The sequence below is a fragment of the Oncorhynchus mykiss genome, chromosome 16, assembly GCF_057628025.1.
Source record: "Oncorhynchus mykiss isolate SJ-2025 chromosome 16, ASM5762802v1, whole genome shotgun sequence".
Lineage (NCBI taxonomy): Eukaryota > Metazoa > Chordata > Actinopteri > Salmoniformes > Salmonidae > Oncorhynchus > Oncorhynchus mykiss.
Window position 1 is genome coordinate 25,019,757 of NC_143037.1, and position 23,546 is coordinate 25,043,302.

The window sequence follows — 23,546 nt, forward strand, 5'->3', positions numbered from 1 at the left end:
TTGGCTTTATTGGCATGACGTATTGAAAGCACAATGTTACATTACAAAAGAGTAATAATGGGACTAGATGAAATGATAATAGCTTTAGAAAATACACATTCTTTGTAACGATTTTCTTTGGTGGAAGAAGGAGTGGACCAAAGCGCAGCGTCGGACGTGTTCATGATACCTTTATTAAACTGAACACTGAATACAAACGAACAAAATAATAAAGGAAAACCGAAACAGTGGTGAAAACACTGAAACGGAAAATAATCACCCACAACTCAAAATGGGAAAACAGGCTACCTAAGTATGGCTCTCAATTAGAGACAACGATAGACAGCTGCCTCTGATTGAGAACCATACCAGGCCAAACACATAGAAAAAGAAAACCTAGACTTACAACATAGAATACCCACCCACATCACACCCTGAGCAAACTAAAAATAGAAACATACTAAGCAATCTACGGTCAGGGCGTGACAGTACCCCCCCCCCCCCCCCCCCCCAAAGGTGCGGACTCCGGCCGCAAAACCTAAACCCATAGGGCAGGGTCTGGATGGGCATCTGTACGCGGTGGCGGTTCTGGCGCGGGATGTGGACCCACTCTACCATAGTCTTGGCCCACTTAAGTGGCGCCTTTGGAGCGGCGACCCTCGCCGCCGACCTCGGACTGGGGACCCTTGCAGCGGGCCCCGAATAGACGGGAGAGGCGGGAGACTCCGGCGGCGCCGGAGTGAAGGGCGGCTCCGGCAGCCCCTGACTGACGGGCGGCTCCAGCAAGCCCCTGACTGACGTGCGGCTCCGGCTGCTCCTGACTGACGGGCGGCTCCGGCAGCTCCTGACTGACGAGCGGCTCCGGCAGCTCCTGACTGACAGGCGGCTCCGGCAGCTCCTGACAGGAGGGAGGCTCTGGAAGCGCTGGACAGGCGGGAGCACCTGGAGGGAGGAGACGGAGAGACAGCCTGGTGCGTGGGGCTGCCACAGGAGGCCTGGTGCATGGAGGAGGCACCGGATGGACCAGACCGTGGAGGCGCACTGGAGGTCTCGAGCACCGAGCCTGCACAACCTGTCCTGGCTGGATACCCCCTGTAGCCCGGCAAGTGCGGCAGGGTGGAACAGACCGCACTGGGCTGTGCTGGCGAACCGGGGACACCGTGCGTAGGGCTGGTGCCATATAACCCGGGCCGAGGAGTCGCACTGGAGACCAGATGCGCAGAGCCGGCTTCATTCCTCCTGGCTTGATGCCCACTCTAGCCCGGCCGATACCAGGAGCTGCGATGTAGCGCACCGGGCTATGCGTGCGCACTGGGGACACCGTGCACCTCACCGCATAACACGGTTCCTGCCCGGTCAACCCCTCACGGGGAGTTGGCTCAGGTCTCCTACCTGACTTAGCCACACTCCTCGTGTGTCCCCCCCCCAAGACATTTTTGGGGCTTCCTCTCTGGCTTCCTTGCCAGCCGTGTTAACTCCTCATAGTGTCTCCACTCAGCCTTAGCTGCCTCCAATTCCTCCTGCGGACGGCGATACTCCCCCGCCTATGCCCAGGGTCCCTTGCGTCCAATATCTCCTCCCATGTCCATTTCTCCAGATATCGCTGCCTCTCGATACCACGCTGCTTGGTCCTTGGTTGGTGGGTGATTCTGTAACGATTTTCGTTGGTGGAAGAAGGAGTAGACCAAAGCGCAGCGTGGTACGTGTTCATGATGCCTTTAATAAACTGAACACGTATACAAACTAAATTTGAATACAAACGAACAAAAGAATAAAGGAAAACCGAAACAGTCCCCCGTATGTTGAAAACACTGAAACGGAAAATAATCACCCACAACTCAAAATGGGAAAACAGGCTACCTAAGTATGTCTCTCAATCAGAGACAACAATAGACAGCTGCCTCTGATTGAGAACCATACCAGGCCAAACACATAGAAAAAGAAAACCTAGACCTACAACATAGAATACCCACCCACATCACACCCTGAGCAAACAAAAAAATAGAAACATACGTACAAAGCAATCTACGGTCAGGGCGTGACAATCTTCCATAACTTATTGTCACTACCTGTCCTTCATCATGTGGCAGGATGTGATGTAGTGTGCTGCCAACCTACCACTGTCTATGCCCTCTAATAGTAGGATTGGTAGCTTTTCTTAATCAGAGAGGTTTTTGAAACATTTATTATCATTTCAAATTTGTGGAAGTAAGATTCTTAAATTGTTGTGTATTTTGTGCCTTTTATTGGGAAGTGCAGCTCTGTCGCTGTTTCTTGGTGGCGCAGTGATCACACAGCTTTTCTACTTTTGGCAGCCAGCTTTTTCTGTGTCTGCCCTTTTCTATGGCTAGGGGCTGTCTTCACTGAGTCTGTGCTTTCTCAAATGTTTTTGCAACGTTTTGTCATGATGTACTGTCAATTTAAGGACAGATAGCGATGGCATTTTGCTTTGTGCGTGTGTTTTTTTTTTACCCAATAGGTGATATAGTTTTGTTTTGACTGGGTTGTCATTTGTTTTATTCTAATTGATTGGATGTTCTGGTCCTGAGGCTTCAGTGTGTTAGTAAAACAGGTTTGTGAACTCAGGCCCAGGACCAGCTGGAATAGGGGACTCTTTGCTCAGCTCTTGGCATTACAGGGCTTGGTAATATAATAGGGGGTCACCGTATTTCAGTGTTTCAAGTTTTAATGTCACATGCACAGTGAAGTACAGTGAATTGCATTTCTGCCAGGTCTAACCTCAACAATGCAGTAATCAATAACAATGTAATACTAAAAATAGCAAAGTAGAACGAAAACATACAATATATAAAAACAAATAAGAGCACGATAAAGTAATCATACTATATACAGCAGAGGAAGCTGGTGGGAGGCGCTATGGGAGGACAGGCTCATTGTAATGGCAGAAATTGATTAAATGGAACGGAGTCAAACTAGTTGTTTCCATGTGTTTGATGTGTTGGTACCATTCCATAGATTTCATTCCAGCCGTTACAATGAGCCTGTCCTCCTACCAGCCTCCTCTGATATACAGGATCAGTTCCAGTACCCTATTTTTAATGTGCAGGGATACTGGATGGATAGAGGTCGATATGTATAGGGGTAAGGTGACTAGGCATCAGGATATATGATAAACAGAGTAGCAGCAGCGTATATATGCTGATTGTATGTGTGGGTGTGCGTGTGTGTAGAGTCAGTATAAATGTACTGTACAGTGTATGCATATTATGTGTGTGTGAGAGAACATTTGTGAGCGTTTGTATGTGTGTTGGAGTGTCAGTGTGCATAAAGACAATAAGAAAAAAGTCTGTGTAGTCATGTTGTTTGCTATTTAGTTAGCAGTCTTATTGCATGGGGATAGAGGTGGTTTAGGAGCCTGTTGGTGTCAGACTTTATGTACCGGTACCGCTTGTCATGCGGAAGCAAAGAGAATAGTCTATGGTTTGGGTGGTTGGTGTCTTTTTTTTGTTGTGGTTATGTCATTGGGTGAAATCTTGTGCTGGACATGAAGTGCAATTGATTTAATGACACATTTAATTGCTTTTGATCAAACTTTAATAGGTATTTCAATTTGAATTATAATTGTTTTAATGGCATGTAATTCCCAGTGTGCTTTATCTCTCAGTTCATTCACTGCCTCATCTAGGTGTCCAGTTGTGCTTATTTTTAAACATAAGTCATTGTAATGTGTACAGTACTCGATGGGGCGGTTTCGCGGACACAGATTAAGCCTAATTCTAGTCTAAATTGCACTTTAAAACTGGACTAACTGAAATGGTATGCAGAATAATCGACAAAGTCTGCAATGCTATATGTGAAATTGAAAGACAATTACTTCAAGTTATTTGATGCTACTGCCCAAGCCAACTACAAGGTAGATTTCTATGAATATGGAAACTTCCCTGGAGTCATTGGCTGAATAGATGGATGTCATATTCCCATCAAGTATCCCTTTACAACAGATGCTGAGAAGTACAGGAATCGTAAATACTGGTTCTCAATGAATGTACAAAGGGTGTGCACTCCCAATTTCCAGTTCTCCAACATTGTCGCACGTTGGTAAAGTGCAACTCACGATGACTCAAGGATTTTCCAAAACCCTATGCTCAGCTTGAAGGAGGACAACATAGTGGAATCATACTTTGGGTATGCACAGGCCAACTTCTTGTTCACCCTTTATCTTCCTGCAATAGGACCTGAGCAACAACGGTACAACCAAGCCAGAGGTGTAGTGGAGTGCATGTTTATTGTATGGAAGAGTCGTTTCCAGTGTCTCAGAAACACATTTCAACCAAGAAGATTGTCATAATTGCAACAGCAATGCGTCACAATTACCTCAAACAGCATGGCTGCCCAGATCTTCGCATTGAAAATGAGGATGACCCAGATGTTCCCATGGTTGAGGCAGACAATGATAGAAATGGACTAGCCTCGCAGAGATGCTTTTGCTATGCAGCACTTCTCACAACAAAGAAAGCTCAAGTGATTGACGCAAACAATAGCCATGGATTCTTAACAAAGAGGTTTGATTGAAGCAAACAGCCATGGATTGGTAATCAAAGAGGTTTCATTCACAAATGGAAATATTGTGACCCCGAACTGGTGCTGGTTTGAGAAGAACATTGGTACTGCTGCCGCTTCATGTTTCCCTCCGCCTTCATAGCCGACTCAACAGGAAGGACTTACAGCCATGCTCTTCTTATAAATACATTAGTTTGTGCTCATGAAATTCCATGGCCAGTTTCTCATGCATGCTCAGCCTCCGTCTTTATCCTCTGGCCTGGGTTAGCGCACAATGTTCCCTCCTGACTGCTGCAGATGTAGCAAGTGGACCTTCATCCTGTCTTGTCCCCTCCAAGCTATGGTGATCATTTGCCTTTCAAACATTATTACATTGCTTCGTTAGAGAACATTACATACATTTGTATAATGGGAGTGCACGAGATGACTGACAACATTGCATATTCCCTGCAATCTGGGGATGGCACGTGTTGACAGATTGTGTCCTACCAAATGAGGATTGGAACAGTCCCCAATCTGAACTGGGTGGTGGTTCATTTCTTTACTATCAAATGAGGAGAGACAAACTTATCACACAAGTCAGAGCTTTACTTAAACTAAATCTTTATTAGTGAGAGCTTAGCAATAGCGATGGCTGGTCGACGAATCACCCTCAGGTGATTTGTTGAGAGCCCCGAGACAAAAGGTATTTTATAGCTAAGATACACCCCTTTCAACCTACATGACGAACAACAGATATATAGAATGGGTCACAAGGTTAAGATCTGTAGGAAAGATACCTATAATTCACAGCAGACAGTATCTGCTGTAAAACCAGTCATCTTTGTGTACAGACCAGGGTCTGACCCTGGGGTCATCTCTCCCCGGTACCATATAGAACAGAAACATTAACTGGAATGCGGTCTCTAGGTTTTATCACCCACAAGACAATATAAATCCTCAGTAGAACACACACACAATAGTTATACGAATACTCTATTCTGTTGCATAAAACAACTATTTGATGCAATAAAAGTATTATAACATAATCTTGCAATTAACCACCATAACTGTCAAAATGGTCATCGGGGATACCATCCAGGGGTTGCTGGCTATCAATGATCCCGGTCAACAAGTCCCCCAGCTCATCTGTCTCTGGTCTTACTGGGGTCTGCCACCAGTCTTGTTCAGCAGTCTTCTGGCTTGGGGGTAGAAGCTGTTAAGGATCTTTTTGGTCCTGAACTTGGCGCTCCGGTATCGCTTGCCCTGTGGTAGCAGAGAGAGCAGTATCACTTGGGTGACTGGAGTCTTTGACAATTTTTTGTGCTTCCTCTGACACGCCTAGTATATAGGTCCTGGATGGCAGGAAGCTTGGCCCCAATTGATGTACTGGGCCGTACGCCACACAGTCATGGATTAAAAGGGAGTACAGGAGGGGACTGAGCACACACCCCTGATAGGCTCCAGTGTTGAGGATCAGCTTTGCAGATGCGTTGTTGCCTACCCTTACTACCTGGGGCGGCCCGTCAGGAAGTCCAGGATCCAATTGCAGAGGGAGGTGTTTAGTTCCAGGGTCCTTAGCTTAGTGATGAGCTTTGTGGGCACTATGGTGTTGAACGCTGAGCTGTAGTCAATGAACAGCATTCTCACACAGGTGTTCCGTTTGTCCAGGTGGGAAAGGGCAGTGTGGAGTGCGTTTGAGATTGCGTCATCTGTGGATCTGTTGGGGCGGTATGCGAATTGGAGTGGGTCTAGGGTATCCGGGATGATGCTGTTGATGTGAGCCATGACCAGCCTTTCAAAGCACTTCATGGTTACCGACGTGAGTGCTACAGGACTGTAATCAATTTACATAAATACTCATTATAAATGTTAAATGAAAATACAAGTGTTATGCATGGAATTAAATATATACTTCTCCTTAATGCAACCGCTGTGTCAGATTTCAAAAAAGCTTTACGGAAAAAGAAAACCATGCAAACCATTCGGCGCTCAGACAAAAAATACATATATCCGCCATGTTGGAGTCAACAGAAGTCAGAAATAACATTAGAATATTCACTCACCTTTGATGATCTTCATCAGAATGCACTCCCAGGAATCCCAGTTCCACAATAAATGTTTAATTTGTTCAATATTGTCCATCATTTATGTCCAAATAGCTACTTTTGTTAGCGCGTTTGGTAAACAAATCAAAACTCACGAAGCACATTCACTAGTTGCAGACAAAATGTGAAATGCGCGTGACCAGCGCGTGACTGCTGGCAGACCTCTGACTCATTCCCCTCTCATTCAGCCCCCCTTCATAGTAGAAGCCTCAAACAAGTTTCTAAAGACGGTTGACATCTAGTGGAAGCCTTAGGAAGTGCATGATGACCAATGTCCCACTGTAACTGAGTTGGAAATTGACCAACCTCAGATCTCCCACTTCCTGGTTGGATTTTTTCTCAGGTTTTTGCCTTCCAAATGAGTTCTGTTATACTCACAGACATCATTCAAACAGTTTTAGAAACTTCAGAGTGTTTTCTATCCAAATATACTAATGGTATGCATATCTTACCTTCTGGGCCTGAGTAGCAGGCAGTTTACTCTGGGCACCTTATTCATCCAAGCTACTCAATACTGCCCCCAGCCATTAAAAGATAAAGGTCTTGCTCACATCGGCTACCGAGTGCGTTTTCACACAGTCGTCCGGAACAGCTGGTGCTCTCAGGCAAGATTCTGTGTTGCTTGCCTCGAACTGAGCATAAAAGGCATTTATCTTGTCTGGTAGGCTCGTGTCACTGGGCAGCACGTGGCTGGGTTTCCCTTTGTAGTCCATAATAGTTTTCAAGCCCTGCCACATCCGATGAGTGTCAGAGCTGGTGTAGTAGGATTCAATCTTAATACTGTATTCACGCTTTGCCTGTTTGATGGTTCGTCTAAGGGCGTAGCAGGATTTTTTTATAAATGTCCGAATTAGTGTCCCGCTCCTTGAAAGCGGCAGCTTTAGCATTTAGCTCGATGCGGATGTTGCCGGTAATCCATGGCTTCTGGTTGGGTTATGTACGTACGGTCACTGTGGGGACGACGTCGTTGATGCACTTATTGATGAAGCCAATGACTGAGGTGATATATTCCTCCATGCCATTGGATGAATCCCAGAACATATTCCAGTCTATGCTAGCAAAACAGTCCTGTAGCGTAGCATCTGCGTCATCTGACCATGTCCGTATTGAGAGAGTCACTGGTACTGCTTGTAAGCATGAATCAGGAGGATAGAATTATGGTCAGATTTGCCAAATGGAGGGCGAGGGAGAGCTTTGGATGCATCTCTGTTCGTGGAGTAAAGGTAATCTAGTTTTCTTCCCTCTGGTTGCACATGGAAAATCCCGACAGCTCTACATTATCTGTGTCGTCGTTCAGCCACGACACGGTAAAACATAAGATATTACAGTTTTTAATATCCCGTTGGTAGGATAATCTTGATCGTAAATCATCCATTTTGTTTTCCAATGATTTCACGTTGACCAATAGAACAGATGGCAGTGGGGGTTTACTCACTCGCCTACAAAATCTCAGAAGGCAGCCCGACCTCCACCCCCTTTTTCTCTGTCATTTCTTCACACAAATGACGGGGATTTGGGCCTGTTCCTGAGAAAGCAGTACAGTATATCCTTCATGTTGGACTTGTTAAAGAAAAAAATCTTTGTCCAGTTTGAAGTGAGTAATATTTTTTTCTGATGTCCAGAAGTTATTTTCGGTGCTAAGAGACGGTAGCAGCACCATTATGTACAAAATAAGTAAAAAGGAGGTTATAAACAATGCGAAAAAACGAACAAACTAGAACAGTTGGTTAGAAGCACATAAAACGGCAACCATCCCCTCTGGCGCCATTCTGTCACTGGGCTCGTCTGCTACAAATGGTAGTCCAGGCATTATTTTTCTTGTTTTCTGTTGATGACTCGTGCTGTTTTTCTCAATAATTGGGTGTTTTTACACAATTTGCTTTCATATGTTTTTTTTTCAAATTCACAGAAATGATTTGAATGTTTTCCTTTACCTCTGTACATTTTTTGGTTTAGGTGACTTGCTCCAATTCCACAAAATGCTTATGTTTAAGTGTCCCATCCCTGGTTTTTGAAGCATCCTCAGGTCAGCACCTAGTGCACATTGTTATCTATTTAGGATTCACAAAGATTAACTTTACCTTAGTCTGGGGCTACCTAGTCTAGACCTAATTAATCTGAAGTTAAGCAACATTTTAGAAAGCCATTTTAAAAAATCTGGATTAATTTAAGTATAATTAGCCTAGTCCTGATTTTAAATTCAACTCAGTACACAAAACCACTCCTATATGTTTGGTACCAGTTGAGAACTTTGGTCTAATTCCCTGAGATATGGATCTTCTCTGGAAAATCAGTTTTGGTATTTTTGTTTACTACCAGGGCCCAGGTCAGGCAGTACTGCTCTAGAAGGTCCAGGCTCTGCTCTAGGCCATGTGCTGTGGGTAACAGCAGGCACAGGTCATCTGCGAAGAGAAGGCATTTAACCTCTGAATTGTTCAGATTAATACCAGTGGCTCAGGATTTTTCTAGAAAAGTGGCCAATTAGTTTATGTAAATGTTTTGGAGCACAGGGCTGACTGAGATTGCAACCCTGGCGATGGACCCGCTCCTGGTTAAAGAATTCTGTTATTTTCTTGCCCATTTTGATGCTGCACCTATTGATTTAATTATGTAATATGTCTTACCCCCTTCACCACTTTCAATAACCTCTCTCTCTTTGGGGGATTTGGTTGGAGCTAGTTTTACAATCTTCTCTACATACCACAGTCATAAACTCAGCAAAAAAAGAAACGTCCTCTCACTGTCAACTGTTTTTATTTTCAGAAAACTTAAAATGTGTAAATATAAATATTTGTATGAACATGACAAGATTCAACAACTGAGACATAAACTGAACAAGTTCCTCAGACGTGTGACAAACAGAAATTTAATAATGTGTCCATTAACAAAGGGGGGGTCAAAATCAAAAGTAACAGTCAGTATCTGGTGTCGCCACCAGCTGCATTAAGTACTGCAGTGCATCTCCTCCTCATGGGCTGCACCAGATGTGCCAGTTCTTGCTGTAAGATGTTACCCCACTCTTCCACCAAGGCACTTGCAAGTTCCCGGACATTTCTGGGGGGAATGGCCCTAGCCCTCACTCTCCGATCCAACAGGTCCCAGACGTGCTCAATGGGATTGAGATTGCCTGCAATGACAACAAGCTCAGTCCGATGATGCTGTGACATACCGCCCCAGACCATGACGGACCCTCCACCTCCAAATCGATCCCGCTCCAGAGTACAGGCCTTGGTGTAACGCTCATTCCTTCGGCGATAAATGCGAATCCGACCATCACCCCTGGTGAGACAAAACCGCAACTCGTCAGTGAAGAGCACTTTTTGGCAGTCCTGTCTGGTCCAACGACGGTTGGTTTGTGCCCATAGGCGATGTTGTTGCCGGTGATGTCTGGTGATGACCTGCCTTACAACAGACCTACAAGCCCTCAGTCCAGCCTCTCTCAGCCTATTGCGGACAGTCTGAGCACTGATGGAGGGATTGTGCGTTCCTGGTGTAACTCGGGCAGTTGTTGTTGCCATCCTGTACCTGTCCCACAGTTGTGATGTTCGGATGTACCGATCCTGTTCAGGTGTTGTTACACGTGGTCTGCCACTGCGAGGACGATCAGCTGTTCGTCCTGTCTCCCTGTAGCGCTGTCTTAGACGTCTCACAGTACGGACATTACAATTTATTGCCATGTCCACATCTGCAGTCTTCATGGCTCCTTGCAGCATGCCTAAGGAAAGTTCAGTAGAAAGGCCTCTTTAGTGTCCTAACTTTTCATAACTGTGACCTTAATTGCCTAAGCTGTTAGTGTCTTAACGATCGTTCCACAGGTGCATCTTCATTAACTGTTTATGGTTCATTGAACAAGCATGGGAAACAGTGTTTAAACACTTTACAATGAAGATCTGTGAAGTTTTTTGGATTTTTACAAATTATCTTTGAAAGACAGGGTCCTGAAAAAGGGACGTTTCTTTTTTTTCCTGAGTTTAGTTCTCATAAGGTTCTCCAACTGTCCAACTAATGAATCGTTTTCGTCACAATTTGATGTACACTGTGACATGGTTTTATTGTATTATTTCAAATTATTGGTATTTCATTCACTTATTATTTTTGTTGTGTCAAAAGTAATAATTTGTATCAATTTCACAACTTTCTGTTCAAAAAGTAAGTGCTTCTGTTCAAAAAGTAAGTGCTTCCGAAAATACGTTTATTTTGAAATGCATGGAAAAAAACGTTGACGCCAGGTCCCACGGTAATCTCGCGATAGACTGGAACACGGCTTAAATCAAGGAAGTCGCAAGGTGGGTAGTTTACTTCATTCATGAACATTGACATGTTGTCGGTAGTTATTAATATCACGATTATCTATTAAATAATATGTTTATGGTCTTTGAAAAATGCCTATAATTTACATGTCATGTAAATCGCGCACAATTTGAAACATCAGGGTTGGGCTAACGTTAATGCTTGGCTAGCTAGCTAGCTCGCACTGGGAAACAAAACAGTCAGGACAGGCAACGAGATCGTTACTAACGTTAGCTAGCGTAGATACTAGCTAGCTAGTAATGTTCGCTAGCTAGCTTTGCCTGAATTTGCTTTGAGAACCCAGTTATTTTCACCTGTCCGTGTTGTTCTTGTTTTGTCGAACTGACAGTCTGTTGTTGTCTTTCCTGGACACTGACTGCTGGCATATTCAAAATATTTATGTTGATTTATGAGCAGGGAGGCACTTTAACGATGTTAGCCGACTGTCTGCCCAAATTAGTCAGCTAGCTAATTACCATGAGCTAGCTAATCGGGGCCATCGTCTCGGTCTGCTCATTTTAAGTTTACTAGCTAGCAACCTATATGTCATTAAAGTAATGACAAAAGCAAAAGGCTCAGGCCATGTTCAGTGTGATCTTTTAGCAGGTCACAGGTGCTTTGGTTAAATTGAGCAAAACCATAGGGTGCCTTATTGTAAAATAATTTGGCATAACTATAACGTTGTCACACTCAAAAGTGTTACACATAACTTCCCCCTTGTTGACAATAAGTAGCTTTGCAGTTGGTTATTATATTTGGGAGACCTTAAACAACTTGGCTAGCTACTAATTTGAAGTAGCTAACTTGCTCCAGTGTTGTTATGCCAAACAACTGTTTTAAACTAAAGTATACAGTGCCAATCTTTCAAACAGTCAATTCCCTATCAGTGTCACTCACAATGTGGTCATATTTATGTCTTTCTCTCAGATGGAGAACTTGCATCTCTCACAGGGATAGTGCAGTCTCCCGTGCTGTCAAAGGATGCCGCTCATCGCCAGGAACACAAAGAACTCTGGGACACGGACTGCCTCTGTAACTTGCAACCCAGCCGGTTGCTGGGTGTTCAGAAGACGAGAGAAAAGATGCCCGTTGTCTTCATTGTCTGTGCCAGATAGTAGAGAGAAGCAGTGCGTCTAACCTCTGTGTTCGACAAACTCCCCAACCACAACGCCTTTAAAACCTTAACACAACACACACAAAAACAACCAAAAAAAACTATGAACTTTCTTACAGCCCTCGTGACGTTTGAGAACCTCCATGAGGTCCGGAGGTTGTGTCACTGGGGCCCAGTGATAGCCCTGACAGTCATCGCCGTGTGCTCCTCCATGGCCATATTAGACTCCATTATCTGGTACTGGCCATTGGACACCACAGGAGGGAGCTTCAACTTCATCATGCTCATCAACTGGTCCGTGCTCATTCTCTACAACTACTTCAACGCCATGTTCGTGGGCCCTGGTTACATCCCCCTTGGCTGGAAACCAGTAAGGAGCTAAGCTGAGAAATACATCTATTAATAACCCATTATACAGAGACAAGGGAAACGGATCATTTTGCTGCTACACAACAATGTGTTGATGAACAGAGTGGTCACTTAGCCTTATACCCTGGTCCTCCTGGAGAGCCAATTGGGTGCAGCCAGGCGTTTGTTCCAGCCCAGCACTTGATTGGTTCAATCCGGAGTGTTGGTGTTGGGTTAGAACAAAAGCCTGCTCATCCTGTAGGACCAAGGTAGCGATGGGCACGGTTAATCGAATATCCGAACGGACATTAGTGTTATATTATTTGAGTGAGTGTTCATTTTTGGAGAGAACATTTTAACAATGAAAAGCTTTGTCTAAATTAAATACTTATTGTGGCATTTTTACCTTCAAGGATATACAATGACTTTTAATTTTTTTTATCTAATAAAATGACAAACTTTTGAATGTAGTTTTTATAACGGTGCGTTGAGCTACTGCTGAGCATTTATCCCTCCAGGCTGCCTTGACATCAGTATGATATATCCCCCACTTCAAATAGCATTACAGGCTTTACTAATGGACTTTCCATTAAACCTTTTTGTAACAGAAACAGTTCTATCATGGTGAAAATCTAACTTATTTTTCTCTGTTGCTTTTAGCTAAACCACCGGAGGAAAGCAGCATATCCCGTTTACCTCTGTCATGTGTATTTGCGTCATTCTGATTGGTCTAGAGCCAATAGCGTTTAAAAAAGAAATACAATTTGTCTATCCGGATATCCGATAGAGTAGAAATTGAATGCATCAGGCCCTTGACGTGTGTTTTCTCCTCTTAAACAGGAGAAGGAAGAAGACACCAAGTACCTTCAGTTCTGCAGAATGTGCCAAGGCTACAAGGCCCCGAGATCCCACCATTGCCGCAAGTGCAACAGGTAGACTTGGCAACCCTGACTCTGTCTTGTCACTGCTACAAATGTGCTCTAGTTGTGCTTCTTTATAGCGTATGCTTACTTTTTTTTTCAGGCAAGTCTCCCATTGATGTAAATTAATGATTTACTTGAACATTTTATTTGCCCACATAGCTCACCTATAATTTGGTCCCAAAATGATTGAATAGCACATGTTGGGCTTTAAAGCAAAAGGGTTTATTCACTTGGAAGCAAACCGGACGAAACAGGGAGGGACTAACTGGATCTTGGCCAGTAAGTTGCAAAACATTTTGCTACTGTTTGCTACGGTGTGCACTAATGAATAAACACCAGTATAGTTTAAGCCAATTTACTGAAATGTATGCACCCATCCATTAGTTCTTTATCTCTTAGTAGAGGTCTAAGCCTGAGCTCTACTAACTCACTTAAATATGGGGTGTGCTCAGCTGGGTGATACAAAGGAGATTGCAGTTAGAGATTAACCACATAGAATGGGCGCTGATTTTTACTACTGATACTTTCTACTAATGCTACGATTCATAATAAGGTAATTGTCTGCTCTGTAACGTCACATTTCTTCCTGCCAGTGCCATCAGCATGTCAATCATTCAAGCCTGTGTTTCACAATGCTGATATTCCTCCCCTTCCACTTTTTCCTCCGCCTTTCTCCTCTTCCTTCTCGCCTCCACCACTTCTTTAAGATCCACAATGAAAATAAGTCTGACTTTATTGTTTTTAATCCTCAATTACTTTTAATGTGTGTGTTGTTGTATTCACATGGCTGAGACAAGTTCATATGCTTTTTAAAATTGATAAATCATTTCATTCATTTATTCATCCTCAGGTGTGTGATGAAGATGGATCACCACTGCCCGTGGATCAACAACTGCTGCGGCCACCAGAACCACGCCTACTTCACCAGTTTCCTGCTGTTGGCGCCTCTCGGCTGCTCGCACGCCGCTTTCATCTTCATCATGACCATGTACACACAGCTCTACGAGAGGGTGAGGAGTCAGTGGCACACTTGCATTTGACATCTTATCAATTCATCATTGTAGGCTGGTTTCCCAGACCCATAACCTCACGTTATTGCCGACTCGAACCATACTGTTTCGTTTGGATATATTACAGTACTTTTTATGCTTCCAGCAACTATCTTGGATATGTAAACAGGCCAGCACAGTACACTTTGGCTCAGTTTGACTTGACTCAGTAGTGTGAAAAGGGTACCAGATTAAGCCTACTCCTGGACTGAAAAGCATGCTCAATGGAGATTCTAAATTGATAGTGTATTTTCGTCTAGTAGTCTTTGGGTCCTAGAAAAGCTCAATATAAATGCATTCTTATTAATTGTTATTATAGATATCCTTTGGCTGGAGTACCGTGAAGATCGACATGAGCGCCGTCAGACGGTTTCAACCCATCATGCCGTTCAGCGTACCCGCCTTCGCTGCCACTCTCTTTGCCTTAGGGCTGGCACTGGGCACCACCATAGCCGTTGGCATGTTGTTCTTCATACAGGTAACATGCTCATTGGGGTTAATATTATACTGATGGTAATTGTGTGCCCATTGTCCATATTCAGCTATTTTCCAGGTGCAGGGTAGACTCATATGTCTAGTGGATTCACCTCTCGTAGATGACACTGTATACTTGAGTGTGTATTTCATTAAAGACATTCTCCGGAACTTTGGCGACTACTTTTTCTAAACTTTACTGTCTTACCTCAATTAGCCACGAAATCCCTAGTTTGAACTGTTGTTCTGGAAGCTATGCTGTGCCATTTTCCCTACATATGCCCCCATGTGGGCCAGCCCCCTAGAAATGTAAGTTCTATCCAATGAGCTTCAGCCCCTCGCCATTGGAGTGACAGCTAGCAAGATGAACACACAGCAGAGATGGGGAGAGAGAGAGCGATGACATGGTGCACATGTGAAGTAGTAGCAATTTACGGGGACCTTGTGAGCGCTACTTTCAGAGCTGCTGGCTAAAAACGATACAAAATCTCTTTAAGAGATGATGGTAGTACTTTTTGATAGGTGTTACACAGTAGTAACTGTGAGTTGCCCATGTTTCCCTCAAATAATTCCCACCAAACCTTTATTCTTCTCTCCACCCAAGATGAAAGTCATCCTTCGAAACAAGACCTCCGTTGAGGCCTGGATCGAGGAAAAGGTGAGTGTTTGTCATGGAATAAGCAGTTTGATTAGGTTTTGTTCAACCACTATACAACCTTACCTTGTTTGAAAATTACAACCTCATTACTCCTCGTCTCCTTTTTCTTCTGGCCAAGTTTTTTTTTCACCTGCTAGGCCATAACCTTCATGATCCCTGGTGCGAGTCTGTTTGTCAACAGCCGTGCCACTGTTGTCCAAAAGGCAGGATAATCCAGTAGATCTCAGCTAATCTAATAGACTAGACATCAGTGTTATTCTAGTGGCCGCTTCGCCTGTCAAGGGCTTAGTACAGAAGAACTTAGCTAATGTGACACTAGAATTTTAAGATGGTAGGTAAACCCTAAGACAAACATTGGAGCCAGAAAGAACCATGTGAACTCTTTCACTCTCTTTCTTTGTGTGTGTGTCTCATTATCAATTACTTTATTTATCTTACTCTTTTGCTCTCCCTCACTCTGTCTCACTCCCTTTCTCTTATCTCTTTCTCTCTTACTTTTTAATGTATTTTTCTCTCACTCTGTCATGCTCACTCACTCACTAAATGTTTCTCTCTCTCATGCTTTCTCTCATTCCTGCCTTGTTTCTCTTTTTTCCCATTCCATCCCCTCCATCCTCAGGCCAAAGACAGAATTCAGTACTACCAAACGGGGGAAGAGTTTATCTTCCCCTACGACCTGGGCCGGCGCTGGGAGAACTTCAAACAGGTGTTCACCTGGTCAGGGAGCCCAGAGGGCGACGGCATTCAATGGCCCATCCACGCCAAGTGTCACCAGCACACCTTAACCGTAAGCGATAATGATGTTGATGTAATGTTGTCAATTAGCATTAGCAGACATTTGTATCCAATTTTGACTCACATTCAGTTATGCTATTATAAGCATTTTTAAAGAGAACACTAGGTTTGTATTGTCATGTTGTTATGGTGATGTAAAATGGAATCCGATGTGACTGACAGTCAGATGTGTGTGTAAATATACAGTGCAAGTCAAAAGTTTGGACACACCGACTCATTCAAGGGTTTTTCTTAATTTTTTACTGTTTTCTACATTGTAGAATAATAGTGAAGACATCAAAACTGAAATAACACATATGGAATCATGTAGTAACCAAAAAAGTGTTAAACAAATCAAAATATATTTTATATTTGAGACTCGTCATAGTAGCCACCCTTTGCCTTGATGACAGCTTTGCACACTGACTTGTTGGAAAGGTGGCATCCTATGACGTTGCCACGTTGAAAGTCACCGAGCTCTTCAGTAAGGTCATTCTACTGCCAATGTTTGTCTATGGAGATTGCATGGCTGTGTGCTCGATTTTATACACCTATCAGCAATGGGTGTGGCTGAAATAAATATAGATAGATATATATAATACATTTTGTTGTCGTAAGTATGTGTGTGGTCCATCTGGTAATGAAATCCACAATTTTGGTATTGCTAGCGCCATGCTCCAACCCAACTGAACCATCAGAACATGGGTTGTCACACTTAACAGACTTGAGATGTTTGGCATTTTCAATGATAAACCTTTATCTTGTGTTTGTTTGCTTTCTAGATTGAGCAACTGAAACAAAAAGCTGACAAGCGGGTGAGAAGTGTAAGTAGCTCACCTGTTCCTGTTCAGACAGCAATGGGTAGCATTGGTTCAAAGACACCTCGTATGTATTGATGGATGGTGAAATATTTGAAACCTCATCTACTTAGGTGAATGTTTGTTTGCAGTGTCTTTAGTATTCCAGACAATATGGTATTCTATTTTCCCATTCATTTGGAAAACGTGTATATACAGTGCATTCGGAAAGTATTCAGACCCCTTCCCCTTTTCCACATTTTGTTACGTTACAGCCTTATTCCAAAATGGATTCAATTAATGTTTTTCCTCATCAATCTAAACATGTTACCCCATAATGACAAAGTGAAAACAGGTTTTTAGAAAATTTTTCAAATGTATAAAACAATATATTTAAAAAACGTATTTACATAACTATTCAGTCCCTTTGATATGAGACTCAAAATTGAGCTAAGGTGCATCCTGTTTCCATTGATCATCCCTGAGATGTTTCTACAACTTGATTGGAGTTTACCTGTGGGAAATTCAATTGATTGGACATAATTTGAAAAGGCACACACCCGTCTATATAAGGTCCCACAGTTGACAGTGCATGTCAGATCAAAAACCAAGCCATGAGGTCGACGGAATTGTCCGTAGAGCTCTGAGACAGGATTGTGTCAAGGCACAGATCTGGGGAAGGGTACCAAAACATTTCTACAGCATTGAAGGTCCCCAAGAAGTTTGGAACCATCAAGACTCTTCCTAGAGCTGAGCAATCGGAGGAGAAGGCCCTTCGTCAGGGAGGTGACCAAGAACTCGATGGTCACTCTTACAGAGCTTCAGAGTTCCTCTGTGGAGATGAGAGAAATGTTCAGAAGGACAACCATCTCTGCAGCACTCCACCAATCAGGCCTTTATGGTGGAGTGGCCAGACGGAAGCCACTCCTCAGTTAAAGGCACATGACAAACGTTTCGGGTAGCCTTCCACAAGCTTCCCACAATAAGTTGGGTAAATTTTGGCCCATTCCTCCTGACAGAGCTGGTGTAACTGAGTCAGGTTTGTTGGCCTCCTTGCTCGCACATGCTTTTTCAGTTCTGCCCACAAATATTCTATAGGATTGAGGTCAGGGCTTTGTGATGACCACTCCAATACCTTGACTTTGTTGTCCTTAAGCCATTTTGCCACAGATTTGGAAGTATGCTTGGGCTCATTGTCCATTTGGAAGACCCATTTGCAACCAAGCTTTAACTTCCTGACTGATGTCTTGAGATGTTGCTTCAATATATCCACATAATTTTCCATCCTCATGATGCCATCTATTCTGTGAAGTGCACCAGTCCCTCCTGCAGCAAAGCACCCCCCCCACAACATGATACTGCCACCAACGTGCTTCACGGTTGGGATGGTGTTTTTTGGCTTGCAAGCCACCCCATTTTCTTCCAAACATAATAATGGTCATTATGGCCAAACAGTTCTATTTATGTTTCATCAGACCAGAGGAGATTTCTCCAAAAGGTACGGTCTTTGTCCCTATGTACAGTTGCAAACCGTAGTCTGGCTTTTTTATGGGGGTTTTGGAGCAGTGGCTTCTTCCTTGCTGAGTGGCCTTTCAGGTTATGTCGATATAGGACTCGTTTTACTGTGGATATAGATACTTTTGTGCCTGTTTCCTCCAGCATTTTCACAAGGTCCTTTTGCTGTTGTTTGGGATTGATTTGCACTTTTCACACCAAAGTACGTTCATCTCTAGGAGACAGAACGCGTCTCCTTCCTGAGCGGTATGACGGCTGCGTGGTCGCATGGTGTTTATGCTTGCATACTATTATTTGTACAGATAAACGTGGTACCTTCAGGCATTTTGGAAATTGCTCCCAAGGATGAACCAGACTTGTGAAGGTCTACAAATTTTTTCTGAGGTCTTGGCTGATTTCTTTTGATTTTCCTATGATGTCAAGCAAAGAGGCACTGAGTTTGAAGGTAGGCCTTGAAATACATCCACAGGTACACCTCCGATTGACTCAAATTATGTCTATTAGCCTATCAGAAGCTTCTAAAGCCATGACATCATTGTCTGGAATTTTCCAAGCTGTTTAAAGGCACAGTCAACTTAGTGTATGTAAACTTCTGACACACTGGAATTGTGATACAGTGAAATAATCTGTCTGTAAACAATTGTTGGAAAAATTACTTGTGTCATGCACAAAGTAGATGTCCTAACCGACTTGCCAAAACTGTAGTTTGTTAACAAGACATTTGTGGAGTGGTTGAAACACTTAGGTTGAAGTCATTAAAACTAGTTTATGTAAACTTCCGACTTCAACTGTAAATTTAATATTTCTGTAGATAAAAAATATATATATATATAAAATGTCTAAAAACCTCTTTTTGCTTTGTCGTTATGTGGTATTGTGTGTGGATTGATGAGGGATTTTTTCCCCCAATCCCTTTTAGAATAAGGCAGTAACGTAACAAAATGTGGACAAGGGAAGGGGTCTGAATAATTTCCGAATGCACTGTACCTTCCAAACGCCGACTACATTGGCATCCCTTTCTGAAGCCGCGTCTGCATCATATTTCTTTACAAATATGTCACTATAATCCACTTTTAAATGTTGACGTTGGGATGTTATGGTCATAATGGTATAATAACCATATTATATCCTGTGGCTCGGCCAGCAGATTCAGTATCGGGTAGTGGAGGACTACAACGGAGCCTGCTGCCCACTGAGCAAGGGCTTCAACACCTTCTTCAGGACTCCCTGCACCGAGGAGCCCCGCATCGGCCTCCACAAGGGGGAGACCATCCTTGCCACCCGGGGGACCAAGTGAGTTTCTTTTGAGAACTAATCTGCTAGCTTTTGGGTGGGGGGGGGGGGGGATCAGTCTGCAGACTGTTGGGTGGCAAACCATCTGCAGACTTGTTAGGGGGGGGGGGACAAATCTGCAAGTTTATGGCTGGAAACAATCTGCAGTCTGTTTTTGGGGAATGTATTTTCAGGCTTTGGGGAACCAATCTGCAGATTTTGAGGCGAACCACTAAAGTGAACTCCATGACCTCCATGGTGATACACACGTCTCTTCTGATTGGGGAAAACTAGTCTGATAGTTACCGTAGTCATGGTATTACTCATTGCCATAGCGATAGTACCATTTGGAAAAGTCCTGAGTGCCTCATTAGAGAAGAGAAATGGCAATATTTTACGCCTTTGGGGTTATTAGTCTGTCCCTATAATTTAGTTATTTTTGAAGTTGGTTCTTACAGGCTCCATTTGCTGCCAGGTATTATGTTCGGGCTATTCCGAGCTTCTTTTTTTCAGCTGAGTGCTTTCCCACATGCCTGCCAGGTTGTCAGTTGATAAATTACTGTACCTGAATGGCCGGAGAATGTCAGAGAACTAATTGATTTCTCAAAATTTTCAGAGAATTTCAGAACCATGAATTATTTTCTGTGCTTCTTCAGATGGTGGATGTATGGGGACAAAGTGCTGGATGACGAGCAGACTAAAGGTATGGCTCCGAACATGAAAGAATACCAGGTTTACTCCAAGCTTTCTCACCTGTGCACATTTTTTCAGCCATTTTGCAGAAGAGAATGGAAACTTCCAAACAGAGCTGTTACATAATCAAGATTTTAATGTGTGTGGTTCTATATTTGCCCTTTTCTGGTTTCATCTTCCAGAGAGAAAAAAAATACATAGCAAAGATGCAAGTGAATGACGTGAATCTGGCCCTCCCGACACTGCAGAATGACAATAATTACTGTTACTGTATATTTCTAATGTGATCTTTTTGGTTCTTCCTTCAGCTGGAGCTCGCCTGCGGGGTTGGTTTCCCCGCCGGTGCGTAGAGAAGTGCCATTACGACACAGCAGTGACTAGTGCAATGACCAGTGAGACCAGCAGTGAGGAGAAGAAAGTGAAATAAGTTTATGACATTCAGATTTGCCACAAGGCAGGGAGTGGTATGACGCCCAATTCCTGGAGGTCTGCATTGTCTCTTGTCTTTCTCCTTGGTAATATGTAATACTATATGCCACTGAACAGATGATTTTTTAATTCAAGCGAAGTACAGTGAGTGATGTGTATGTGTTCCCTGTGGAAAATGAACCCGCTACCTCGGTGCCACCAGCGCCATGCCCTTACCAACTGAGCCACCGAGGTCTTTGTGTGTCTTTCAATGGGTGAATCGTAATTGTATTTTTGCGCTCTGGGCTTTGAATACTGTTGAGACTCGCCCCCAGTCGCTCACCAACTAAGGAGTTCACAATCCCGGGATGTGTTTTGATAGTCAATTACTTGGCAAAGTGACTTTCACCCTTCGTCTGTACTGATCTGGAAACGTAGGCTCAATGAGAGCAATATGGTGAATGCTTACAGACTTTTTTTCATTCACCTGTCAAAATCACATCAGTGCAGATAAGGAGAGGAAGCCACTTTAGCCTATTGAAATACATCCCTGCTTTCCCAGGTCAAAATCGGATACTAGTTACAAGGAAACATTTTCATTTTAGCAGACACTATAATTCAGAGCGATTTACAGGAGCAGTTAGGGTCAAGTGCATTGCTCAAGGGCACTGACAGTTTTCACCTAGTCAGCTCGGCGATTCAAACCAGCGACCTTTGGGTGACTGGCCCAATGCTCTGAACCGCCAGGCTACCTGCATACGCCCCTGGCCTCCAGGAGTTTAGTTTGATACCGCTGCCATAGAAAGAGACAACTATAGTCTTAAACAATAGGGATTTCATTTGTTTAGGAGTTGGGCCTTTTACTTGAATCCGCTGTTTTATAATTTTTCCTGATGTCCTTTGCCGATTATACAATTATGCAAATTCCTCTGCCCAGCTTTAACCCAGGGCTTCGTCATGCAATTTCTTCTCTGTATTCTTTGTACAGCCAAAAGAAAATGCTAACTTTTGTTTTAATTTTTTGAATTGTTCTTATTATTTTTGTAAAACACTGTCACCCTCAAAGTGAATAAAAAAATGAAACATGTCCTTCCCTATAACAGCAGAGTGTCAGTTATCTTTTTTATTTCACACTCCATCAGGAATGACCTTTGACTTTATTGTGTGAAACTGTTATTTTTAGGTATATTTACTGCTGTGTCGTGTGTGTGTGATGCAAACCTTCAGGGCCCCTAATAACAAAGTGTCTCAGCACAGATCTAGTATCAGGACCCCTCTGTCCATATCATCTTATACATTATAGTTTGAAAGACTGATCCTAGATCAAGATGTACTTTATTGTCCATTAATTTACAGATAATCTAAATGTGTCTAGGTTCACAACCTAACCTTTAGGACACACGTATACCCGAAGGGGCTGGAAGCAATGAGCCAGCCTTATTGCAGGGACCTTGAAGCAAATCTGCATTGCATCTGCATTGCTTGCTGTTTGAGGTTCAGGCTGGGTTTCTGTATAAACATTTAGTGACATCTGATGTAAAAAAGGGCTTTATAAATACATTTGTGGGTTAAGTGTCTTGCTCAAGGGCACTTGTTGGTATCTAAGATGATGCCAGCAACCCTTTGGTTGCCAGCTTACTCTGCACCAGATTTCCCTGTCTGAACTGGGATTCAAACCAGTAACCCTCCAGTGGTTGAGATATTGTTGAACTGGTGACTTGGGCCCGTATTCCCAAAGTGTTTCAGAGCGGTGGGGACTGCAGACTTTAGGAATGCGAGCCCAGGTCACCATAATGGCATATCCATTATCAATTACATTTGCAGGGCTATTTATTATTGATAAATGGCTAATTTGAGGACCCATAAAAATATAATTATGTTTCTAGGAATTATATTTATATGGGAGTACCAGCTGCCCTTGAGGTGTATACAGTTCACAATGTCGCTTCATTCTGGAGTCAATATAAAAATCATAATTTCATTCCATGGATTCACTGTGAATGTCATTGAGAAATTCTCATTCTGAGCATATTTTTGATGTAACTTTTTTTTCCACTGTTACAGTAATTTATTAAATTATGTGCTAACAATGGGTACTCTGATAGTGGTGGTGCTTGTTTTAATGAAACAAAAGTAATTACACATTTCCCATGTAAATTCTCTCTTCAATAAAATGTACAGTATTTATCGACTGAAAGGTCAACAGGAAGTGAAGCTACTTCATCCTCCTTCTACCCCTCAGACCAGTCACTCCATGCTAGCATAGAGACTGTCGATCTGCGGCTGGAAGAGCTTCTTGAGGTCGGCCCTCTTGGCCTTCAGCGTAGGAGTGAGAAGGCCGTTCTCTATGGTGAACAACTCTGGGTGCATGTACAGGTCTTTCACCTGCACAACAAATAGAAACAGCGCATTAGGACACAATGGGAAAACATTTGAAAACATTTTGCAACAGATTCTTTAAGGTAGTTCCTCCCTGTTTTAAATTACTGTTCCTCCAATTGGTGCCTAATGAACATGACCCATGTTGTTGGGTCATTTCCATCAGGCAAAAATGGCTTTGTCACTGTGTAAGAACTGAAATAATCCCTGTGTACAGTATTACTGCTCCAACAAGTGAATTTATTGATTACATGGAGACCACCGG

At 43.2% G+C, this 23,546-nt stretch overlaps 2 protein-coding genes across 5 annotated transcripts in view; one reads left to right on the top strand and one right to left on the bottom strand.

Moving 5' to 3' along the window:
- Nucleotides 1-10,795: 10,795 nt before the first annotated feature.
- On the top strand, nt 10,796-22,002 carry zdhhc6 (zDHHC palmitoyltransferase 6). 4 transcript variants are annotated; one of them, XM_021565392.3, is made up of 11 exons: nt 10,796-10,873; nt 11,805-12,361; nt 13,180-13,271; nt 14,113-14,272; nt 14,631-14,789; nt 15,390-15,443; nt 16,063-16,230; nt 17,000-17,041; nt 19,677-19,822; nt 20,458-20,504; nt 20,803-22,002. In XM_021565392.3, the coding sequence occupies exons 2-11, from the start codon at nt 12,095-12,097 to the stop codon at nt 20,919-20,921; spliced, it is 1,254 nt and encodes a 417-aa protein (XP_021421067.3). In that variant the 5' UTR covers nt 10,796-10,873; nt 11,805-12,094; the 3' UTR covers nt 20,922-22,002. The 4 variants fall into 4 exon arrangements, with proteins under 4 accessions (XP_021421067.3, XP_021421065.3, XP_021421066.3 ...); XM_021565390.3 differs by having other exon boundaries at nt 10,799-10,873; nt 19,674-19,822; XM_021565391.3 differs by having other exon boundaries at nt 10,859-10,914; nt 19,674-19,822.
- A 996-nt stretch (nt 22,003-22,998) lies between these two features.
- acsl5 (acyl-CoA synthetase long chain family member 5) overlaps nt 22,999-23,546 on the bottom strand; it is a 34,004-nt gene continuing 33,456 nt past the window's right edge. Inside the window, exon 21 of the mRNA XM_036946598.2 lies at nt 22,999-23,287. Within this exon, the coding sequence (XP_036802493.2) occupies nt 23,150-23,287 (138 nt within the window). The 3' untranslated portion in view covers nt 22,999-23,149. The remainder of the gene's footprint in view (nt 23,288-23,546) is intronic.